Source organism: Lathyrus oleraceus, chromosome 6 (genome assembly GCF_024323335.1).
Source record: "Lathyrus oleraceus cultivar Zhongwan6 chromosome 6, CAAS_Psat_ZW6_1.0, whole genome shotgun sequence".
In the NCBI taxonomy this organism is placed as follows: domain Eukaryota; kingdom Viridiplantae; phylum Streptophyta; class Magnoliopsida; order Fabales; family Fabaceae; genus Lathyrus; species Lathyrus oleraceus.
The window spans coordinates 507,629,004-507,648,864 of record NC_066584.1 but is presented as its reverse complement, the minus strand read 5'-3'; the positions used below and the strand labels follow the sequence as shown (position 1 = coordinate 507,648,864).

General features: G+C 34.6%; 1 protein-coding gene across 1 annotated transcript; it reads right to left on the bottom strand.

Annotated features, from left to right (window-relative positions):
- Positions 1-13,527: 13,527 nt before the first annotated feature.
- LOC127091361 (dihydroorotate dehydrogenase (quinone), mitochondrial) lies at positions 13,528-19,789 on the bottom strand. The gene is made up of 11 exons (XM_051029984.1): positions 19,251-19,789; positions 18,503-18,585; positions 17,910-18,233; positions 17,284-17,530; positions 15,014-15,094; positions 14,812-14,919; positions 14,702-14,731; positions 14,457-14,594; positions 14,273-14,310; positions 14,060-14,159; positions 13,528-13,952 (listed from the first exon to the last, which is right to left on the bottom strand). The coding sequence occupies exons 1-11, from the start codon at positions 19,383-19,385 to the stop codon at positions 13,878-13,880; spliced, it is 1,359 nt and encodes a 452-aa protein (XP_050885941.1). The 5' UTR covers positions 19,386-19,789; the 3' UTR covers positions 13,528-13,877.
- Positions 19,790-19,861: the final 72 nt, after the last annotated feature.

Genomic DNA, 19,861 nt, shown 5'->3' with positions numbered 1-19,861 from the left:
GATCATAACTAATCTAGATGAATACTTTCAGATTTTCTAACTTGATATAGATAAAATTCCTTTGAAGCATAATCTTCAAAACTGTTGATGAAGCTTGCTTAGAGGTTGTAAAGTCATTCTTTATGACAGAGTCTGCATGCTTCAAGCTACTCAAGTCTTCGGAACCACATTGATCTTTGAATATCAAGTAAGCTTTTAGGTTCATCATCTGAAAGACTTGAGTTGACTCTTCAGAGTCTAAAAGCTTGGTTCTGATCCTTCTGATTCAGAACAACTTTGCTTATCTTTAATGATTATTCTAAGTGATTAACTTGATTCATATCAAGGTTAATGTCTTTTGATCCTGCACACTTGAACAACCATTAGTAAAACTTATTGTTCTTTAAATAATTTGTTATCATCAAAACATTTTAAGGGTAAGAACAAATTTTGTTCCAACATGTTGATGCAGAATGGTCAATTTGTGGCTTATGCTTCTAAACAGTTGAGAGTTCATGAAAGGAATTATCCTATGCATGATCTTGAGTTGGCAACTGTGGTATTTGTGTTGAAGATTTGGAGGCACTATCTGTTTGACTCCATATTTAAGGTGTTTAGTCATCATAAGAATTTCAAGTATTTATTTGATCAGAAGTAATTGAATATGAGGCAAAAAAGATGGATCGAGTTTCTGAAAGATTATAATTTTGGCTTGAGTTACCATCCGGGTAAAGTTAGTGTTGTAGCCGATGCATTAACTAGGAAGTCTTTGCATATGTTAATGGTGGTTTGAGAGTTAGAATTGATCGAGAAATTTATAGACATGAGCTTGGTATGTGAAAAAACTCTTAATAGTGTAAAGTTAGGTATGTTGAACTGACCAGTGGTATCCTTGAAGAGATCATAGAAGGTCAGAAGACCGATGTGGGATTGATTGACTGACTTGTGTTAATCAATCAAGGTAAGGGTGGTGATTTCAGGATTGACGAGAATAGTGTAATGAGGCTCAGAGGCCTGGTTTGTGTACCTGATGTGCCAGAGCTTAAGAAGAGTACTCTTAAGGAAGGTCATATAAGTGGTTTGAGTATTCATCCTAGTGCAACTAAGATGTATCAAGACTTGAAGAAATTGTTTTTGGTGGCCAGGAATGAAGAAAGAAGTAGTTGAGTTTGTGTATTCTTGTTTAACTTGCCAAAAGTCGAATATTGAACATCAGAAGACGTTGGGTCTGATGCAACCGCTCAGTATTCCTTAGTGGAAATTGGATAGAATTTTAATGGATTTCATGACAAGTTTGTCGATTACGACGAAGGGATGTGATTCCATTTGGGTGATTATTGACAGTCTGACTAAATCAGTTCATTTCATACCGATTAAAATCAGTTATACTTTGAAGAAGTTAGCTAAGCATTATATTGAGAAGATTGTTAGTCTGCATGGTATTTCACCGAGCATTGTATCAGATAGACATATGAGGTTCTCGTCGAGGTTTTGGAAGAGTTTGCATGAAGCATTGGGTACTAAGCTGAAGTTGAGTTCCACTTATCACCCACAGACGGATGGTTAAATGTAGAGGACTATCCAATCCTTGGAGGATATGTTGAGGGCTTGTATGCTAGAATAAGGAGGTGCTTGCGATAACTACTTATTGTTGATTGAGTTCACTTGCAATAATAGTGTCCATTCAAGTATCAGGATGTCCCCGTTTGAGGCGTTGTATGGTAGGAGGTGTAGGAAACCTCTATGTTGGTATGAATCAGGTGAGAGTGATGTAATTGCACTTGGGATTGTACAATAAACTTTTAAGAAGATCGAGATGATCCAATAGAAGATGAAAGCTTCGTTGAGTCGCCAGAAGAGTTACCATGACAAGTGGAGGAAAGAACTTGAGTTCCAAGAGGGATACCATGTGTTTTTTGAGAGTTACTCCAGTAACTGGTGTTGGTCGAGCTTTGAAGTCTTGAAAGCTAATGCCACATTTTTTCCATACCAGATCTTGCAGAGGATATGAGAGGTATCCTATCGAATTGCCTTGCCTCTACCACTTGTTAATCTTCATAATGTATTTCACGTGTCTCAGTTGAGGAGATACATTTTGGATCCGTCTTACATGATCCAAGTGGACGATATAGAAGTGAGAGAGAACCTGACTATTGAGGCATCACCCATACAGATAAAGGACCGGGAAGTGAAGCAATTTCATGGTAAGGAGATTGCCTTGGTGAAGCTAGTGTGGGGAGGACCAGCTAGTGGACGCATAACTTGGGAGCTGAAGAGTCAGATGAGAGAGTCGTATATGTCTCTGTTCCCTTCCGGTAATTTTTGAGGGCATACGTTTTTCTAAGTGGGTGAGAGTTGTAACACCCCAAATTCAATTAAATTATGTAATTGAATTATTTGGATTTATTTTATTAAATTATTCGATGTTGGTTTGATTTAAAATAAATTATTTGATTATGTGTTGTTGGGGTGTGGTAGTAATAGTAGGTTGTGGTGAGAAGGTAGAATAAATTAGAAAATAATTAGAATAATTGGAATTTTAATTATTCTTATTAGTAAAATGAGAAATCTGGTTAAACAAGAGTTTTGGGTCATTTGTGTGAATCGAGGAAAGTTTATGGTAAGAGGAGAGAAGTTAGAGTTAATTTGGGAAATAATAATAATTAGGAAAAACAATGAGGTTACTACATATTCTAAAAGTTGGGAGAGAAGCTAGGTCTTAGAGAATCTGAGAGTACATGAAAATAAGAGGTAAAGGAGAAATGGGGCTTTTGGGAAGGAGAACTAGAATTGGGAAGAAGAATTCATAGGAGTTATTCAATTCATCATCATTGCTGGAATTCTAAGGTAAAGGGAGAAAAGGCTATCAACTTAGGTGTAATGCATGACAGGTAGAGAAGAAAGGTACTTACTCTCATTAGGATTCCTAGGTTTCTTTTGATAAATTTTTGTATGATGAAATTCTGGAAATTGGTTGGTTGATCTTTGTTTGTTGCGGTAAATCAACAAGCAGAAGTAAGTATTTTGATTTTTATGGTCTCCACAAGGATTAGTGCAATATCAATGTCGTTCAACAGTCTCTACGGTTCTAAGCTTGGATTTATAAGGTTTAAATTTAAAGATATGCTATGTAAAACGAATGAATAAATAAAATAAAGCTTCAGAGAGATTTGAGAGCTTTACATAATTGAATTCCATCCACCATACGAACATGTAATTTAGCAACCAGTTATGCATAACCATAAACATTCATCAATATCATCGCGTATCGCTTACAACAGAGTTCATGTCTGCAACTTCCGTCGAGAGTTCTATCATATTGTTTGATAAAAAATCTCTCAACCTATCAAACAACACGGAGCATTAAGATTCGACACACTCGCGAATGTTAAACCTAAATCTATGTTAAGAGTTTAGCATCTATTAAATGATTATCCTAGATCTATATTCGAAGAGTATTTCTCAATAACATTTCAAATCAATAGATAAACAGGTAAACAAGGATAACATCGATATACATTCGTGAATAGATTTATACATAACGCCATGATTAATAAAAATACATACTATAAAAGTGAAATTATATTCAATCTCAACAAGAAAGAGATTACAAGGAGAAGAATGAAGACGAATAAACATCCACCGCGATTTCCCAACAATTGATGTGAACCCAACTTCGGATCTTCAAGAAGAAACCTTTAATGTTGTTTCTAAGCTACTCTAACTCTCATAACTAAAAGAATGATTCTGATGGAGATGGGGTTAAAATTTCCCAAAATCATCCTCTAAAAATATAATTTGGTCCTATTTATACAAATTTGGGATTTTCCTGTCTCGCTCAATGAACTAGGTCTCGCCTGGAGAACATCACTTAAAGTACCATTTGTCCCTCAGAAATGTAGCAAACTGTCATTGCAAAATATCTACATTTACCCGGCGACAAAAGTCTTGCCCGAAAACCTCAAGTTTGCCACACCTCTCCCGGCGACCGCGATGCAGTTTTGCCCCTATCCAAAGTCTGGAAAGCCTCACTTCTTGTTCGCCAAAGCTCACTGAGCGAGCTCGCTTCTTGCTCGCTACTGCTCGCCCGACGAGCATGCTTTATTTTCAACAAATTGCTTTTTTCCTTGGTTCATGGTTTTATGCCTTTACTATTTGGTTTCCTGCACACTTAGCACACATATGAAGGATACCAAATCCAAATTCAATATATATAACATTCTATAAAAAAATCGGGAAAATTAATCATTGAAATCGTAAATTAGAGCTGAAAAATGTCAAGTTTTTATGTACAAAAATAGTCAAAATTTGCACTTAACAATCTTGTATTTATATATGTTGTTATGACTGAGTCGATGTTTGAGTGATCAGGAATATGTATGTAGGAGGTTTTGCCATTGATGAAGGTGTGACAACTTGAGTTTTATTCATGATAATGATGAAATTTGATGTTGAATTTGATGATGAAATTCCTATGGATTGTGATGAAATAAGTGATGTTTATGTTAATGATTATGCTAACATGATTCACTGTTAATTTCATGTTTAGATTAATTGATGTTTGGGAAAAATTAGTTGGAGTCATGTACGAAGGTTTATGGATGAGGGGGAAGATGAACGTATGATGAAAACTGGATTTTTTTTTGGAAAAAACTGCAGTGGCAATCGATTGTCACCAGATGACAATTCATTGCACTAGTTCAAATTTGGAAAAAAATAAACAGTATAATCGATTGCACCATTTGTTTAATTGATTGTATGGCTTAAAACATGGTTTTTGAAAAAGTCAATAGCGAGTCATCTTTGATGACAATCGTTTGTCACCCTATGATAATCGATTGTCTTAGGCCAAATTGTGAAAAAATTTGCTTTTGGTTATGTTGTATTGTTCGACGATTTTGGTCGTAATTTTCATCCTGTAAATCCAAATGAGACGCCGTTCAAAGTGTTGGAAAGATAATGCGCAGAGCTACATCATGGTTATGCTTATTAAATTTTTTGAATTATAATCATATGTCTACTACGTCAGTGTTTGTGCTGACTTATATGATCGATTAGCAAATCGTTATGTTTATATAATGATGTTTTGTTATTTTGGTGAAGTAACATGAATGAATGCTTATGAAGTTACATTTGTTGAGTTGATGTTTTTTTTGTTGTTTATTGATGTTGTAACATTGATTAATTGTTGCATATGAGTGATGTTGTGCATAAATGGTGACATATGCATGGTGATTCTTTTGGTGAACCTTTTAGTGATAATGCATGTTGTTGAGAGTCATGCATCATGGTGTACGGACTTCGGTCCATTTTTAGTATGCTCTGGTCCGATAGTGTGGATCAGGAACAAGTAGCCGGTTCCATATGAGAGTTGGTGAAGCGTTACCTATGGTGATGGTAACAGTTTGGTGTCCCCTATGTTGGGGATCAGGAGTGAGATGAACCCGAGTGTTCATGAATGGTACCACATGCGTAATGAGTCAATTGCATAGTATATTTTCATACATGATTGCATATGCAGTTGATTGTTCATGATGTTGTTGATTAGTTGTGAATGTGTACATGTTATTATGAATATGTGTGATACTATGAAATGGTTGAATATGTAATGAATGTTTGCTTATTGTATATTCTCTACCTTAACATTCCTTACACTGTTTATTTGGTTTTTTTTTCTCACCCCCGTTGCTTCATGTTGTCTACCATGGTCATCTTGCAGATACTCAGGAGTGATCCCTGTTGTTGTGTGTTGGAAGGTGGCTTGTTGGAGCTACTCTTCACTTTTAATTTTTAATCATTAATAATACTAGTGGTTTATTTCTTTGATCATGTGACATTGGGGACGTGATTTATTATGTTTTCGAAGTTGTTGCTTTCTTAATTTTGAAGTTTATAACTTATTTATGAAGTTGTGTTGAACACATTTTTTTTGCTACGTAGTTCAAATGATTTTGATGTGTTTTCGAAGGATTGACGTTGGTGACACCTTGAATTACCGTTTAATGCTTTATTTATAAGTTTTGGGGTTTAGGGTGTTACAACGCTCACACTGTAATTTAAAGTCCCTTTTGAACATGGGGATAATTTAGTGTGTTGGCGAATCATATGGCCTAATGGTACACGGGAGGGTTGGACTCTACCTCCCAAGTAGGAAAGCAAGAATATGAGCTAAGAAAAATTGGTTGTATACTCTTTGAAACCCCAAATTAGAGGAATCTGGGGAGAATGGTTTTCCTAGCTATGAAACTAACCATGCAGGTGGTGTTGTGGATGGAGGAAAAACCCAAGCCCCCTACCTATCAAGAAGTTGGACGATCAAGTCAATATCAGGATTAGTGGGGATAGGTGCTCCTAGAAATGAAAGCAAAGGGCGAAACAAGCACGACAAGGTGCTATGGTTGAAGACATACAGATTTCATTACAAAACCTCTTATTGTGCTTCCCACCTCCTCAGTGAGTTTCTCTATATCTCTCCCTACTTGGATTAGAACATTGAGGCCAATGTCTGATTTAAGTTTGAGGGGTATTTCCCTTATTTTGTCGCATTTTTAATTTTTCTTATATGTGTATGATTTTGGTGCTGGTAGGATAGCTTCAATTAAATAAGTTACATATATTGTTGTTAAAACACCAAAAAACTCAACCATAAAATTTTTTTCTTCTGAAAAGGCTCATGGTTTTGATAACTTGTAAAGAAAGTATATAGGATTGTTAGGAAGATTGGCTAATTTTATAGGCCCATGGAAAACTGATAAAATCGGTATTACTCGAACACCCTTAGTTTTCCAAAAGAGTCACGAGTTTAGAACGTATTTTGTACCATAGTACTCAAATTTTGAGAAGTATTTACTGGGTATTTTTTTATGACAGTCTGACACACTTTAGAATCACACGTATGTATGATTGGTTGAGAAGTAAACAATCTTAGCACCAAAAATGATGAAAAAGACGGTAAAATACAACTACACCTTCTAAGTTGGGTAACTCTCACCCAATTATTCAGCCCAACAACGATTGAACCCCAAACGTCGTCCCAAAGTGGATAATAAATAAGCATACAAAAGTGTGTAATTTCATCAATAAATAAATAAATATAGCAATTGTTGCTTATCTGATGTCTAAACAAAAAAATCTCAATCAATCTTATGTGTGTGATGATTATCATAATTCAAAGTTCCTTAAATTGATTGTCAAAATGAAAAGGGACGAAAATCGATAAAAGACTTAAGTCTAAATCCTAGCTAGAGAGGTGACCAGAGTAAGAAAGTATTGATTGTATTTGTTTTATGGTTTTGTGTTCCAGTAATGCCTTTGTTGTTGGTGAGTACGAGGGAACTTGAACGTTAGTCTGTTAGAGTGACAAACCATGTATGAGTAATGATAAAGCCTTCATCTTTTTTGAGTTTTGAAGGACCGAAAACGGCTTGATCCTAACTCTTTCTAAGCAAGCTTGTTGTTTGAGGACAAGCAACGATTCAAGTTTGGGGGTATTTGATAGGCAGTAAAGGTATCATGTTTCTAGCTTATTTTCCCTTTGATTTCATGTGTGTTTTAAGCATTCTAGTGTGTTTTAATGATTATATAAGTGAAGAAGTGTATGTTTCACAACCTCTCGGCTTTGAAAATAATGAGTATCCTAATCATGTCTTTAAACTAAAACTAGCTTTGTATGGTCTCAAACATGCCCATATGGCTTGGTATGAGCGACTTAGTAAGTTCTTACTTGAACAAGGATACTCTATCGGGAAGGTTGATACAACACTTTTCATCAAACATAAAGGAAAACATATTCTTCTAGTTCAAATTTATGTTGATGATATCATATTTGGTTCTACTAACATGCAATTGGTCAAAGATTTCTCAAAGCTAATGTAGGGAGAATTTGAAATGATTCTAATGGGAGAGTTTACTTTCTTTCTAGGACTTTAAATCAAGCAGCTTAAAGAAGGGACATTTGTGTGTCAAACAAAATACTACCAAGAGTTCCTTAAACACTTCAGAATGGTAGACGAAAATTCAATTGACACTCCAATGACCATTAACGGGAACTTGGACAAAGATGAAAGTGGTAATGATATTGATGTAGAAAGGTATAGAGGTATGATCAGATCTCTCTTATATCTTACTGTATCTAGGCCTAATATTATGTTTAATGTGTGCATGTGTGCTCGGTATTAATATGCTCCTAAGGAATCACATTTAAAAGTTATAAATTGCATCCTTAGATACCTTCATAGTACATCTAAGTTTGATCTTTGGTTTTCCAAAGGTAGTGATTGTAGTTTGGTTGGTTATTCTAATTCTGATTTTTCTGATTGCAAATCGAATAGGAAAAGTAATAGTGGAACTTGACACCTATTTTCAAACTCATTATTTATTTGGCATAACAAGAAGTAAGTATTTGTTTCTTTGTCAACTGCCGAGACAAAATACGTTGCAGTCGGTAGTTATTGTGCTCAAGTTTTGTGGCTCAAACAATAATTACTTGACTTCGATATTAAACTTCAATGTATTATGGTAATGTGCAATAACACTAGTGCGATTAACCTAACCAAAAACCCGGTGTTACACTCTCGTACTAAACATATTGAGATGCATCACCATTTCATACGTGACCATGTTGAAAAAGACGATGTCATTTTTTAACATGTTGATAGCAAAAATCAATTGGCATGCATTTTCATAAAACCTCTTGTGACTGAGCCATTTTTCAATATTCAACGGGAATTGGGAATTCTCAATATCTCAAATCTTGCCTAAATATTTTGTTGCGTGCACTATTTATATTTGTTTCCACTTTCGTTTGAAAGTTCCATCTCATGTGAGTGCATCCTCCATCTCTCATCCTATAAGGTAGTACCATTTCACTTATCTCTTTGTTCGTAAGATTTTATTTCATGTGTTGCTTATATGTCTCTTATGTGACTACATGTTTATGTTCCAAAAAATTGTGATATATTTGATGTATGATACAGTTCATGTTTGTTCACTTCCAAAAGTTTCATTGTTAATCCATGAGTGTTTAAATCTATATGTTTATAATGACTTCATGTTATTATTTCATCATCATATGTATTTCATGCTATTATTTATTCACATTTGAAGTATTTTTGATGTTATTAGTGTTTGAGGATGTTATTTATCTACTCTTGCATGAAAAATGACATTTTTGCATGATTGTTTCTAAATCCATAGTGTATGCCTTGACTCAATCCATCATAGGTAGACCTAAAGCTTTCATTTTTCAAAAAAAAAACTTTTTGGACAGTATGTGTCGACACATAGCATCAATCTCTATTTTTTTTAAAATTCGAAATAAATTGTTGAATGCCCAAGACACCAACTTTAATAACATGTATGCTACTTAACAGTTTCATCAAATTCGTCAAGACATGGCATCAACCATGGTGCCACTCAAATCGGAATCAACAACGTGATTAGTTTTCAAAATGATAATCACCATCATTATCAACAATTTTACAAGGATATGTGTATTTTTTGGATGTCGAGTATGGAAACGAAGGTGTGTCTTGGTACCGGGGTAGGAGACCAGAAACTAGGGGTAGTAGAGGTCGTAGGCATTAGTTGAGTTTAATTGTAGACTAGGTCTCTTTTGCAAGCATTCTATTTTCATGTTCTTATGTTTCATTATTATGTTGTTCTCTTCTGACTTTATTGCGATAAATTTGTAATGAATTTCATATCTTTTTGTCTGAATTGAATGTTTATTTATGTTTAAGCATTCTTCGCGTTTACGTAATTCTATGTGAGTGCACATTATCGTTGAATAATTTATCTTTGTAATACCTCTAAGTGTTTCAATGTTATTGTAAATTTTACATGATGCTTATCATATTTTGTGGCTTTGTCTCTTTTTGATATTGTCAAAGGAAGAGAAGTTCATGCAAGAACAAAGTCTAAGATGCACATATTCAGGGGAGGGGCAATGATTAAGACAACAAATACTTCGTACGTTTTGCCATCATAAAAAAAGGGAGTATATGAGTGCACTATCCTTTTAGAAATGTTTTGAATGATGTCAAAGCTATGACACTTAGTATTTGTGTATATTTGATCTTATTTTCTATGTCTAGATATGTATTTTCATCTTAAGAACATTAAAATCAGATTAGATAGGTTTTTACAAGTCAAAATTATGGTTTTATATGAAAAACAAGGTTATAGGTCGACACATACTGAAGGCCTTTTGAAAATAAAAGTTGTTGCCTTCTATGTGTCGACACATAAGGCTCTTGGGTTAACACATAAATCGTGTAGGTCGGCACATGCTCAGTTTAGGTCAATGCCTACTGAAACTTTGGCAAGCCAAAGGCTTTGTCTGATCGAGGTCGACGCATATACTAACTTAGGTCGACACATAGAGGCTAAAATGCTTCTATGTGTCGACACACACATACCTGAGGTCAACACGAACTATTTCAAAACTCCAAACTTATAATTTTTCTAAAAAACAGTTTTTCTGTTCTATCCTTCTTACACACACAACACATACACACACACACACATACGCACACGCACGCACACACACACACATACGCACACGCACGCACACACACACACACACAACATACAAAATACAACACACACACACACATACGCACACGCGCGCACGCACACACACACACACACGCATACACAGACACACACACACACACAAATACACACACACACACACACACACACACACACACACACACACACATCTTTTTCAAAATAATTAAAACCAAGAATATACAAAGAATTTTCTCATCAACTTCAACCTTGTCCTATGCATACACACAACAATTACACATAATCAATTCTTGTTGGGTGCCATATAGATACGGGCTTGATAAGGTCTAATTTATGATTGGTGTAATCAAATTGAGTTGGGTATTCTTTGGGGGTTTCATTGATAAAATAAGTTAGGATTTTCCCTCCTAGATCAAGGGTGATTTGGGTTGTTTTTGCCCAAGTATTTGCAATTTGGATTCAGCCGAGTGAAAGCTTTAAGGAAATGAGTTTCTGTCAAAGGAGTAGTGGTAACCAGAGGATCAATTGAAATATTTGGGACAAGATTTTTTAATTCGGATTCAGCCGAGTGAAAGCTTTGAAGAAAGGGGTTTATGTCAAAGGAGTAGTGGTAACCGAAGGATCAATTGGAAATATTGGGTCACTTGGTCTTACTTAAGATCAAGAGAAGAGAATAAGATAAGATCAACATCAAACTTAGGGTTTGAGGGTTTGGATTGTTATTTCTCTCTTGTATACAACATTTGCAAAAGTTAATTGAATATCTCAATTCCATTTGAAATTGGGGGCATATGTAACCATAGTGAGGACAATTGGGGAACTGCCTAAACAAATCCTTGCTCTCTCTCTCTCTCTCTCTCTCTTCTCTCTCTCTCTCTCTCTCTCTCTCTATATATATATATATATATATATATATATATATATATATATATATATATATATATATATATATATATATATATATATTTGATAATTCATTTAGTGTGCAATTTCATATACTGACAATTTTGTTTGTGTTTAAGTATTTCAAACGGTTTTGTAAGATAATTGCAATATAACCAATTGCAATTGGTTTTTCATATCATTAACACAAAAGAAAATCAACTTGATATTTATTGCACACCAAGTGTTTGATAAATTGTCATAGTCAAATTTTGTTTCCTATTTCATTGGAAATCGATTATCAAAGTGTGACATTGTTCAAACGTTATTTTTGGAAAATACATTGATAATTTTTCTCATCATTGTAATATGTTTTGTTACGGTTAATACGCATATCCGATTTTTTCGATAACGGTTCGGGATAGACGAGTGTCGATCCGGAATTGCTTTCGTTTGCCATAGTATATAATTTTAAAAAATAGTTTTTTAAATCAAAGAAAATTTTATTTGTAATCTATTCACCCTCTCTAGATTGTTGTCATCGTCTAACATAGTTGTGTTTGAAACAGGTTTAGATGCGTACACCACGAAAATGGGCGACGCACAAATATATCTATTTTTTTATAAAAATAACATAGAACTTCTCGTAATTCAAACACGAGTAATCTTAGGGGTAAGTCTAGATGGAAGATCATAATTCGTAGTCTTGCTTTTTATTAAATGTTAAAATCTATATTCCAACTTGCAATCAAAACAAACCATTTTCGATCACTTTAAATATACATAATTGAAATAAGAATTGGTAATCATGTATCTCGACGTGGGTTCGATCTTTTACTACTTGACACAACTGTGTACTTGCGATTCACACATATTCAAATTGCGAGTTCAAATAATTAATACTCTTAGGGAGGAAAATGTTTGTGTTGACTATCTTGTAAAACATGAGAATAGTAATGGTGCCACATATCAATCTTTTATTTACCTCTTTTAAAAAAAATTGATTATTTTAAAATATATTGCAAAGTTTGATTGCTATTTCCAAGATACCAAATAACTTTCAATCATTATATTTGTGTTCTTATCATTACTTTATAAATATATTTACTTTAAAATTAAGCAAGTACTTTTCGCAACCATATTATAAATGCAACATACTTACCTGCTTTGTTTGATGATCAATCTCCAATAATATTTTTTAGCTAGCTACCTTTAGTTCAAACTTCGCTCAAAAGGTAACAATCTAGTTAAGATTGTATTGGAAGATTAAAAAGATGATTATGTTACTTTTTTTATTTGATCTAAACCACATGAAATATCCATTTTAATCAAAATAAATGATGATGTATGATGAATTTGATATGTGAAGTATTTTACAAATTTAGAGAAAAACAATGCTTTTTATTGGGCCCAAATATCTATTTCAGGGGTGTGAAAAAGGAACATGAGAAAGGGACAGTACAAGTGCATTACACCTTAATACTTGTCTGCTCTTTTTCTTTAGATAGATAGATCACAACGTTGTGGGACTCAATAAGAACCTATCCTTCCCACATTTACATCAACTTTAAGATTAAATCTAAATAAGACGTCTAAAATTCACAATTCCTTTGATTTTTAATCCTTCAAAAACAATGTCGCACAATGAGTAAACATAACCAGTAACATGTCTGAATCAATAATGTTTGAATCTTTTCATAATTTTTTTAATAAAAAAAAACCTTAGGTGAGTTGAACTCCTTAGACTCTGCGGGATTAGGACATGGCTCAAAACTCAAAAAACGGTTAGCCACCTCTTTTCATAAACTCTAATTAGAATTGATCTTTAATATATGTAAAATTTGATTTTTCCAATAATACCCTCATCTCACTTTAATTTTAGTTTTTGAGTACAATCATTAAACTATTAGTGTAAGAATACTTTTTCTTTATGGGCCATATTATATTCTGCTGTGTTACCCTTTCTTTATCACCATTATTCTACACATTGCCTTTTCTCCATCTCCTTCATGGTTTTCCTTTCCCCTTTATAATTGAAACTAAATCATCAATCTTTATAATTAAGTTGGAATCCACAAACAAAACAACACAACATCACTTCATATTGAATATTTACATAAATAAAAGAACCACTTGACAGCATATATTGATGAGTTTATTTTAACTTTATGCTCCATAACTTGATCATGTATATGGGTTTATGCTACAAAAGTATTTCTCAATGATTTGGCCTTTTATTGCCAAACAATCATCACCACTCTAAAACAAAAATTGCCTGAACTGCATAAAAATAACCTTAGCTTTTACAATTCAAAACACATGGCCAACCCATTTAAGGTATACAGCAATGTATAAGAGAAAAGTGAGAAAAAAGCAAACCTAAAAAAAAAAAGGCAAATTTGGCATTGCCAGAAAACAAGCATCGCTACACCTATAATGATATTATGCTTCCTTACAACAAGGAATTCAAATGAGGATCAACTTCATCTGCAATCTGCACCAACTGCATCAAGGATGGATTTGAAACCATCTCTTTCCAAGCATTCAGCTAATTCGGCCTATAAATCAAATGAATGTGAATGTGAACGAGAATGAGAAGAGAACTATGGTGCATGCATATACTATTGAAACATGTGTGTGTAATAATGTGAGAATAGTAGGGTACCTTTATTTGAGGAATGAGTGCGGGTCCCCCGTATGCAAATGCTGTATAGAGCTGGACAAGAGTTGCTCCAGATCGTATTTTCGTGTATGCATCCTCCCCACTGAATTGATGCACAAGGAACATAAATTATTGTATATTTTATTTGCAGTTTTAGATGATATGAGGAATACTAAAATACGGTAATAAATGAGCAAAGGAAAATGTAGTTTTTACCTGCTAATGCCTCCGCAGCCAATCAAAGGAATCTTGCCCTGATAAACATGAATTGACAGAGCCATGTTAGTTAGGCGTGAATAACATGTATAAGCAAAATAGCAAATCATGACAGAAAAGCATGATGTGCTAGAATGTGCGTAATAAATCTAAAATAAATAATGAATGAAAACAACAAATATACCCTTGTCAATGTATACATCTCCTTCAAGATATTGGTAGAGAGATTGAAGAGAGGCTTCCCACTCAAGCCGCCAGTTTCTGTAGCCAATGGATTTGTATTGACATTATCTGGTCTCGAAATTGTTGTATTTGATATAATCTAAACATAATAAATGAATAAATTAAGAAAAAATGAAGTGAAATTGCACAATTTGAAGCTTTTTGTTCAGGCAATAGTTTTATATTAGTGGTAAAGTGGAGAGATACCAGTCCATCCAAGTGAAGAGCCAAGGCAACCTACAAACAGATATAAACTGTTATACAGCATTGGAGATGATGAAGATAGGAGAAAAATACAGTAATCTGCACATTCTTACTGCAGCAATATCTTCAAGGTCTTCTTTAGACAAATCTGGTGCAATTTTTACCAGCAATGGAGGAGGACCCTCCTCACCCCATTGCATTTCATCACGTGCAGCCTGAACCTTGAGAAAAAAAGAAAAAAATTCTAGAGTCAATATCTTGAGTATCAACATGAGATGCACATGAAGAAAGAAAGCTTCACTTCTTAATTTCTACCTTCTTCACAAGATCCTTCAATTGCTTTCTTCCTTGGAGCATGCGCAAGCCAGGGGTATTGGGTGATGAAACATTAATCACCTAGAAAAAGGATAAAAACATTTAGAACAGAATAGCAAGCATTCATCTCAAAAAATTGCATTTACCCTCATGAAACTTGATATTTTTTCTTCTAGAAAAATGAAATAAGTATATCAAATTTTCTAACCCAAATATTCCTATCCCGACAAATAACTCCTTCTCCGTATTTACCATGGCCCATTTTGAATTGCACCAAGCTTGTTGGAGTTTTCCAATAAAAAACCTCCTTATAAGCTTACAATATTAATGGAAAATTGGGATGCAGAAGATAATTTTAACTAAAATATAAAATCTCAGTTATTGCAAGATGGCTGTGGAAGTTTTTTCCCAATGTGCTTCTTGAGAAGTTTATCCAAACAATAAGTTCCTAAGGAAATTCCCTCTCATACATCATCCAGCATCTCCTACACAAATTTTCTCATTTCCCTGAACTAGGGGCATGAGCATCGAAGAAGACATACTTGAAACAGGCATCTATTGAAAATCTAAGAAAACCGGAAAAAAAACACATATCATTTTGGGTGACCTATCATATTACCGACGCCATGTTTTGGAGAATGTGAGATCCTTTCCTTGGCTGATTTTCCATCCCCAATCCATAATGAGCAGTGTGTTAAATGGCAGCTATAGCGTGGCGGAGTTTTAGCAATCACTATTGTTTTGCAATACAATATTTAGTCAAAATATTGTCACATAGCACGCTATAGCACTGTTGTGCAGCAGAAGTTGAACAGACCACAATTACTTGCAATTCCGGATTGACAACACTGACTGGACATTCTTTTCAATTACAAGAAATTGGCTGAAGCACTTCTTTAGAGTGGTACTGGTTTTTAAATAAACCAAAAATGGAGCAGGCCAAGATGGACTTCGATATTTTTAGCCTTTATATTGTCTAGCTATCTTAGATCAAAGTTTCCTATGATTGATATTTTGTTCTCTAGTCAAATCAGGCCATGATTGACAGACCACAAGTACACCACTTTACCAAAACAATATGTTATTCGCATGGGAATTCTGAAGAGTTTGAGATATTAATAATGATGAGCATTCAGCTTTCTCCTCGTGTGGTTGGAGCGGGTCTTTGATTAAGTAGTCATGAGCTTAGTCAGTGTTACCCTGTTGGCAATTGGCACCATTCTTTAAATTTTAAAAAAGTAGTAAGTTTAGCACACATATGGGAGTGTTATCCACATTTATAAGTCTGGGAGTTTGGTGAGAAGAGAGGTATTAGAGATGATAATAAAAACTTTCAACAGACCATTTAATGATAGTTGGCTCCTAAACAAGGACAGCAATATTTGATCAGACTGTAAAGACCAATGATCCAGGTCATGTATGCATTTTGATCTCTTCTCGTCATTAAACCAAATTGGCACAGAATACAGATGATTTGTTTTTTTCGAATCGTCAATCAAGCCATAAAAGAGCCAGGGAAAGAAAGGTTGTTGCTGCCGATATGCAAAATTAATATGGATGAATGCTCAAATAAAACAAGATAGACCTATAAATGAAACCATTAGAGAGAATGTTGGGATAATTCCCATCCCACTACAGAAAAGATGATAGATTCTTGTCAAAGGTGAATTGGGATGTGTCAAAAAGACTAGTAGAAAAGAGGAAAAATATTGTAATAGATAGAAAGAGAAAGACTAAGGAAAATCATATATCAAACTGTAGGAAGAGATTCGGATTTTAGCAATCTATCATTGGACATGATTCCTGAAAGGCATTAAAGTATCTTTTCTTATCATTGTAGCAGACTTGCATAATAGGAAAAGGCTTTGGTTGTTGTCAATGCTGTAAATGTGTAATGTGCCGATGAACCATACATTGTCAAAGTTCATTGTTAATCTATAATATAGAGTATATACATACATTACTGACAAATCATAATTTTCTATGAAATGGAATGCAAATATATTTTTTAATTAAATATAAATACATTAGCAAAAGATACAAGTCACCCAACAAACAAGGAAAGTTTACCAACTATACTGACTAGTGACCATGTATATCTATCTATCTTATAGTCATGAAGAAAGTTACCAAGCATTCCTTAGATATAAAAAGATGTGTGACTTTCTTTATATCCTGCCCTCAATCATACCAGGATAAGTTGTGACATATAAATTTCTACCTTTCCTGTATTTCTATAACCCGCACATATAGAAGAAAAGAAAGTTTACCAAATAATCAGCAAATTGGGACAATGTATGTACTCCTTGAACATAGTCTGCTGCAGCATCTTCACTAGTCTTGTTCTTGCCGAGATTCACACCAAGAATGCCAGGGCCAGCTTTTCCACCGTTTTTGACTTCATTATTTGAAGTGCTTGAAGTTTCATCTAGTTTCCTCTTACCATGCTGAGCACCCAACCGTTTTGCAACAGCAACAATCCCCTCACTATTAAAGCCACATCTATTTATAACAGCGCTGCAAATTTAATCGAACGGTGTAGGTTAAAATAGAAGAACTTTGAAAAAGTACACAACCTATCAAAAGTAACAACTTCCACATCTCCAACAATTTACTGTAATATTTTGAAGTTGTAGGAAAAATTAAAAAGAAAAGATAAAACAGATATAATCCACTAATAAAAGCAGAAGAATAAAGAAACAATGTTGTCGATCGTTGATCACATGAAACAGTGGTTTGTTCAAATTTTGCTATGTTAAAGCATTATAGTGCTGTTATTTGACAACACTTGGAACTAAAGAGCATACCACAAAAAATAACAATTTGTTCAAATTCCGCATGCTATAGAGCTATAGTCCCTATTTGACAACACCAGAAACAAAAGACTAATTCTTACCCTTCGTCTCGCAACCTGAACATTCGAGGCTTTGGATTTCCATCCTGAGGGACGGGAGTAACAGAACCAACCTCCACAAAGCCAAAGCCCAAACCAAGTAAGCCATCCACAGCCTCAGCGTTTTTATCGAACCCTGCAGCAAGACCGACTGGGTTGGAAAACTTTCTTCCCCAAACCTCTAACCCTAAGATTGATGGATCGGGCCTCTTTTCCCTTGGAAGCCAACAACGAGCTGCAGCTGAGACGGCTAGTTTATGTGCAACCTCGGCGTCCATCAAAGCGAAAAAAGGATTCACAAGTTTTGTTGCTGAGAATAACCATCCACTGTAAAGAAAATAGCTCAAAATTGGATCATTCATTTCAAAGGTATCCATTTCATATTCAAATCAAGCATTACCAATAGCATAACTCTAGTATAATCACTTCAAAAATGTAGAAAACTGCTTATACAACTGTCAATATATAGTGAAAACAACTGAATACACCTAGTTTTTTACCCTTAAGATGAAAAAATAAATAAAATTATATTTCAAAAGCAAACTTAAAGAAGCAAATCAAAATGCATACAACAGTCAAACTCCCAAATGAAGTACCAGAAAGTAGCTTCATCCACAGTACTCACATAAGCTCCGCCAGCTATAACTAGCCCTAAGGTGGCTCCTGTCAATAGTCTTCCCTGGCAATTCAAAGTAATCGGGATAAAAGAAAGTTAGAAATAAACTTCTCCACAAGCATTTGAGGGAAAAAAAGGAATATTAAAAGAATCTTATAACAACCTTGAGTTTTAACCAAAACTTTAAATAAGCCATGCACCTCATTTTTTTCAATTTTTTTATTTATTTCAGTTCTTAATAAACACCTATAAGCTGCTGCTTGCATGAAATAAGCTAATCCAAACCAGACCAAAGTAGACTACTGAGAAGTATAAACCAATCATATAGGTAAATGCCGGCCACAAACTAGAAAATAACAACAACAACAACAACAAAAACAAAGCCTTATCACACTAAGTGGGGTCGGCTACATAAATCATCTTTCACCATAATGTTCTATCCAGAACCATGCTTCTATCCAAACTAGATCACACTGCATATATTTTTCTTAAATATATTTACATATAAGTTTTCTCTAAAATATCTTCCAATTCATTAGCACATAAAACTATTCCCTGAAACATGCACACTATATTGTTAAAACCATAATGCTAAATGAATTGGCCATCTTCCAACCCCAAATTTACTTTTAAAAACCCTAATTTGATGAAAAATCCCTAAAACAAATGAAGATAAGCACATAAACAATACAATGCATTATGTGACAAAAAGGAATGAAAAGGCATACCTTCTTTGAGTAGTAACCAATCTTAGGAGCATTTTCAGGTGCAGAAGAAAAACCTCTGACGCTTGAACTTCGATTCAAAACACCCCTTTTGAGAAAAACATCTCTGAGCAACTTTCTAGAAGACCATGCGGCCATTATTAGTTCACAGTAATTCTCTGAACAAGCGCACGTAACTTCCACGCAACACCCACAAAAGGAATCCACAGAACAACACTTCAAAGGGGAGAGTACCTAGGACTTGAAATTACGAAATTCAAAATCCTTTCGATAATCAACAGCGTGAGAGTGAAAGGGTTTTAGCGACTGCGGCAACACAGGAGAAGCTCAATACGAATGTGAAACTAAGAAGTAGTAAGCAGTGTGTTGGGATTGGTTTATGGAATTTGAACAGAAGCGCTGGCTGTAACCGGAATGCGGAGGTTCCGGCGCGGATCGTCGACAGCGCCGTCGTTATTGGAGGCTGAGGTTTAGCACAAAACGCAGAAATGTGTTTTGCTTTGGGTTTATGGAATAGAATCAAAATCCTTTCCTCTCCGTGCAAAACGACGCCGTTCCTATAAGCCCAATGAATATATACTAAGTTCATAGAAAGCCCAATTGAACAAACAAAA

Excerpts from the sequence above, each read along its gene's own strand:
- LOC127091361 (XM_051029984.1), bottom strand. The coding sequence starts at position 19,385 with ATGGCCGCATGGTCTTCTAGAAAGTTGCTCAGAGATGTTTTTCTCAAA. Across the intron at positions 18,234-18,502 it reads GTGGATGAAGCTACTTTCTG|TGGATGGTTATTCTCAGCAA; the intron begins GTACTTCATTTG and ends TTTTCTTTACAG. Across the intron at positions 17,531-17,909 it reads TTCAGGTTGCGAGACGAAGG|CGCTGTTATAAATAGATGTG; the intron begins GTAAGAATTAGT and ends TTAAATTTGCAG.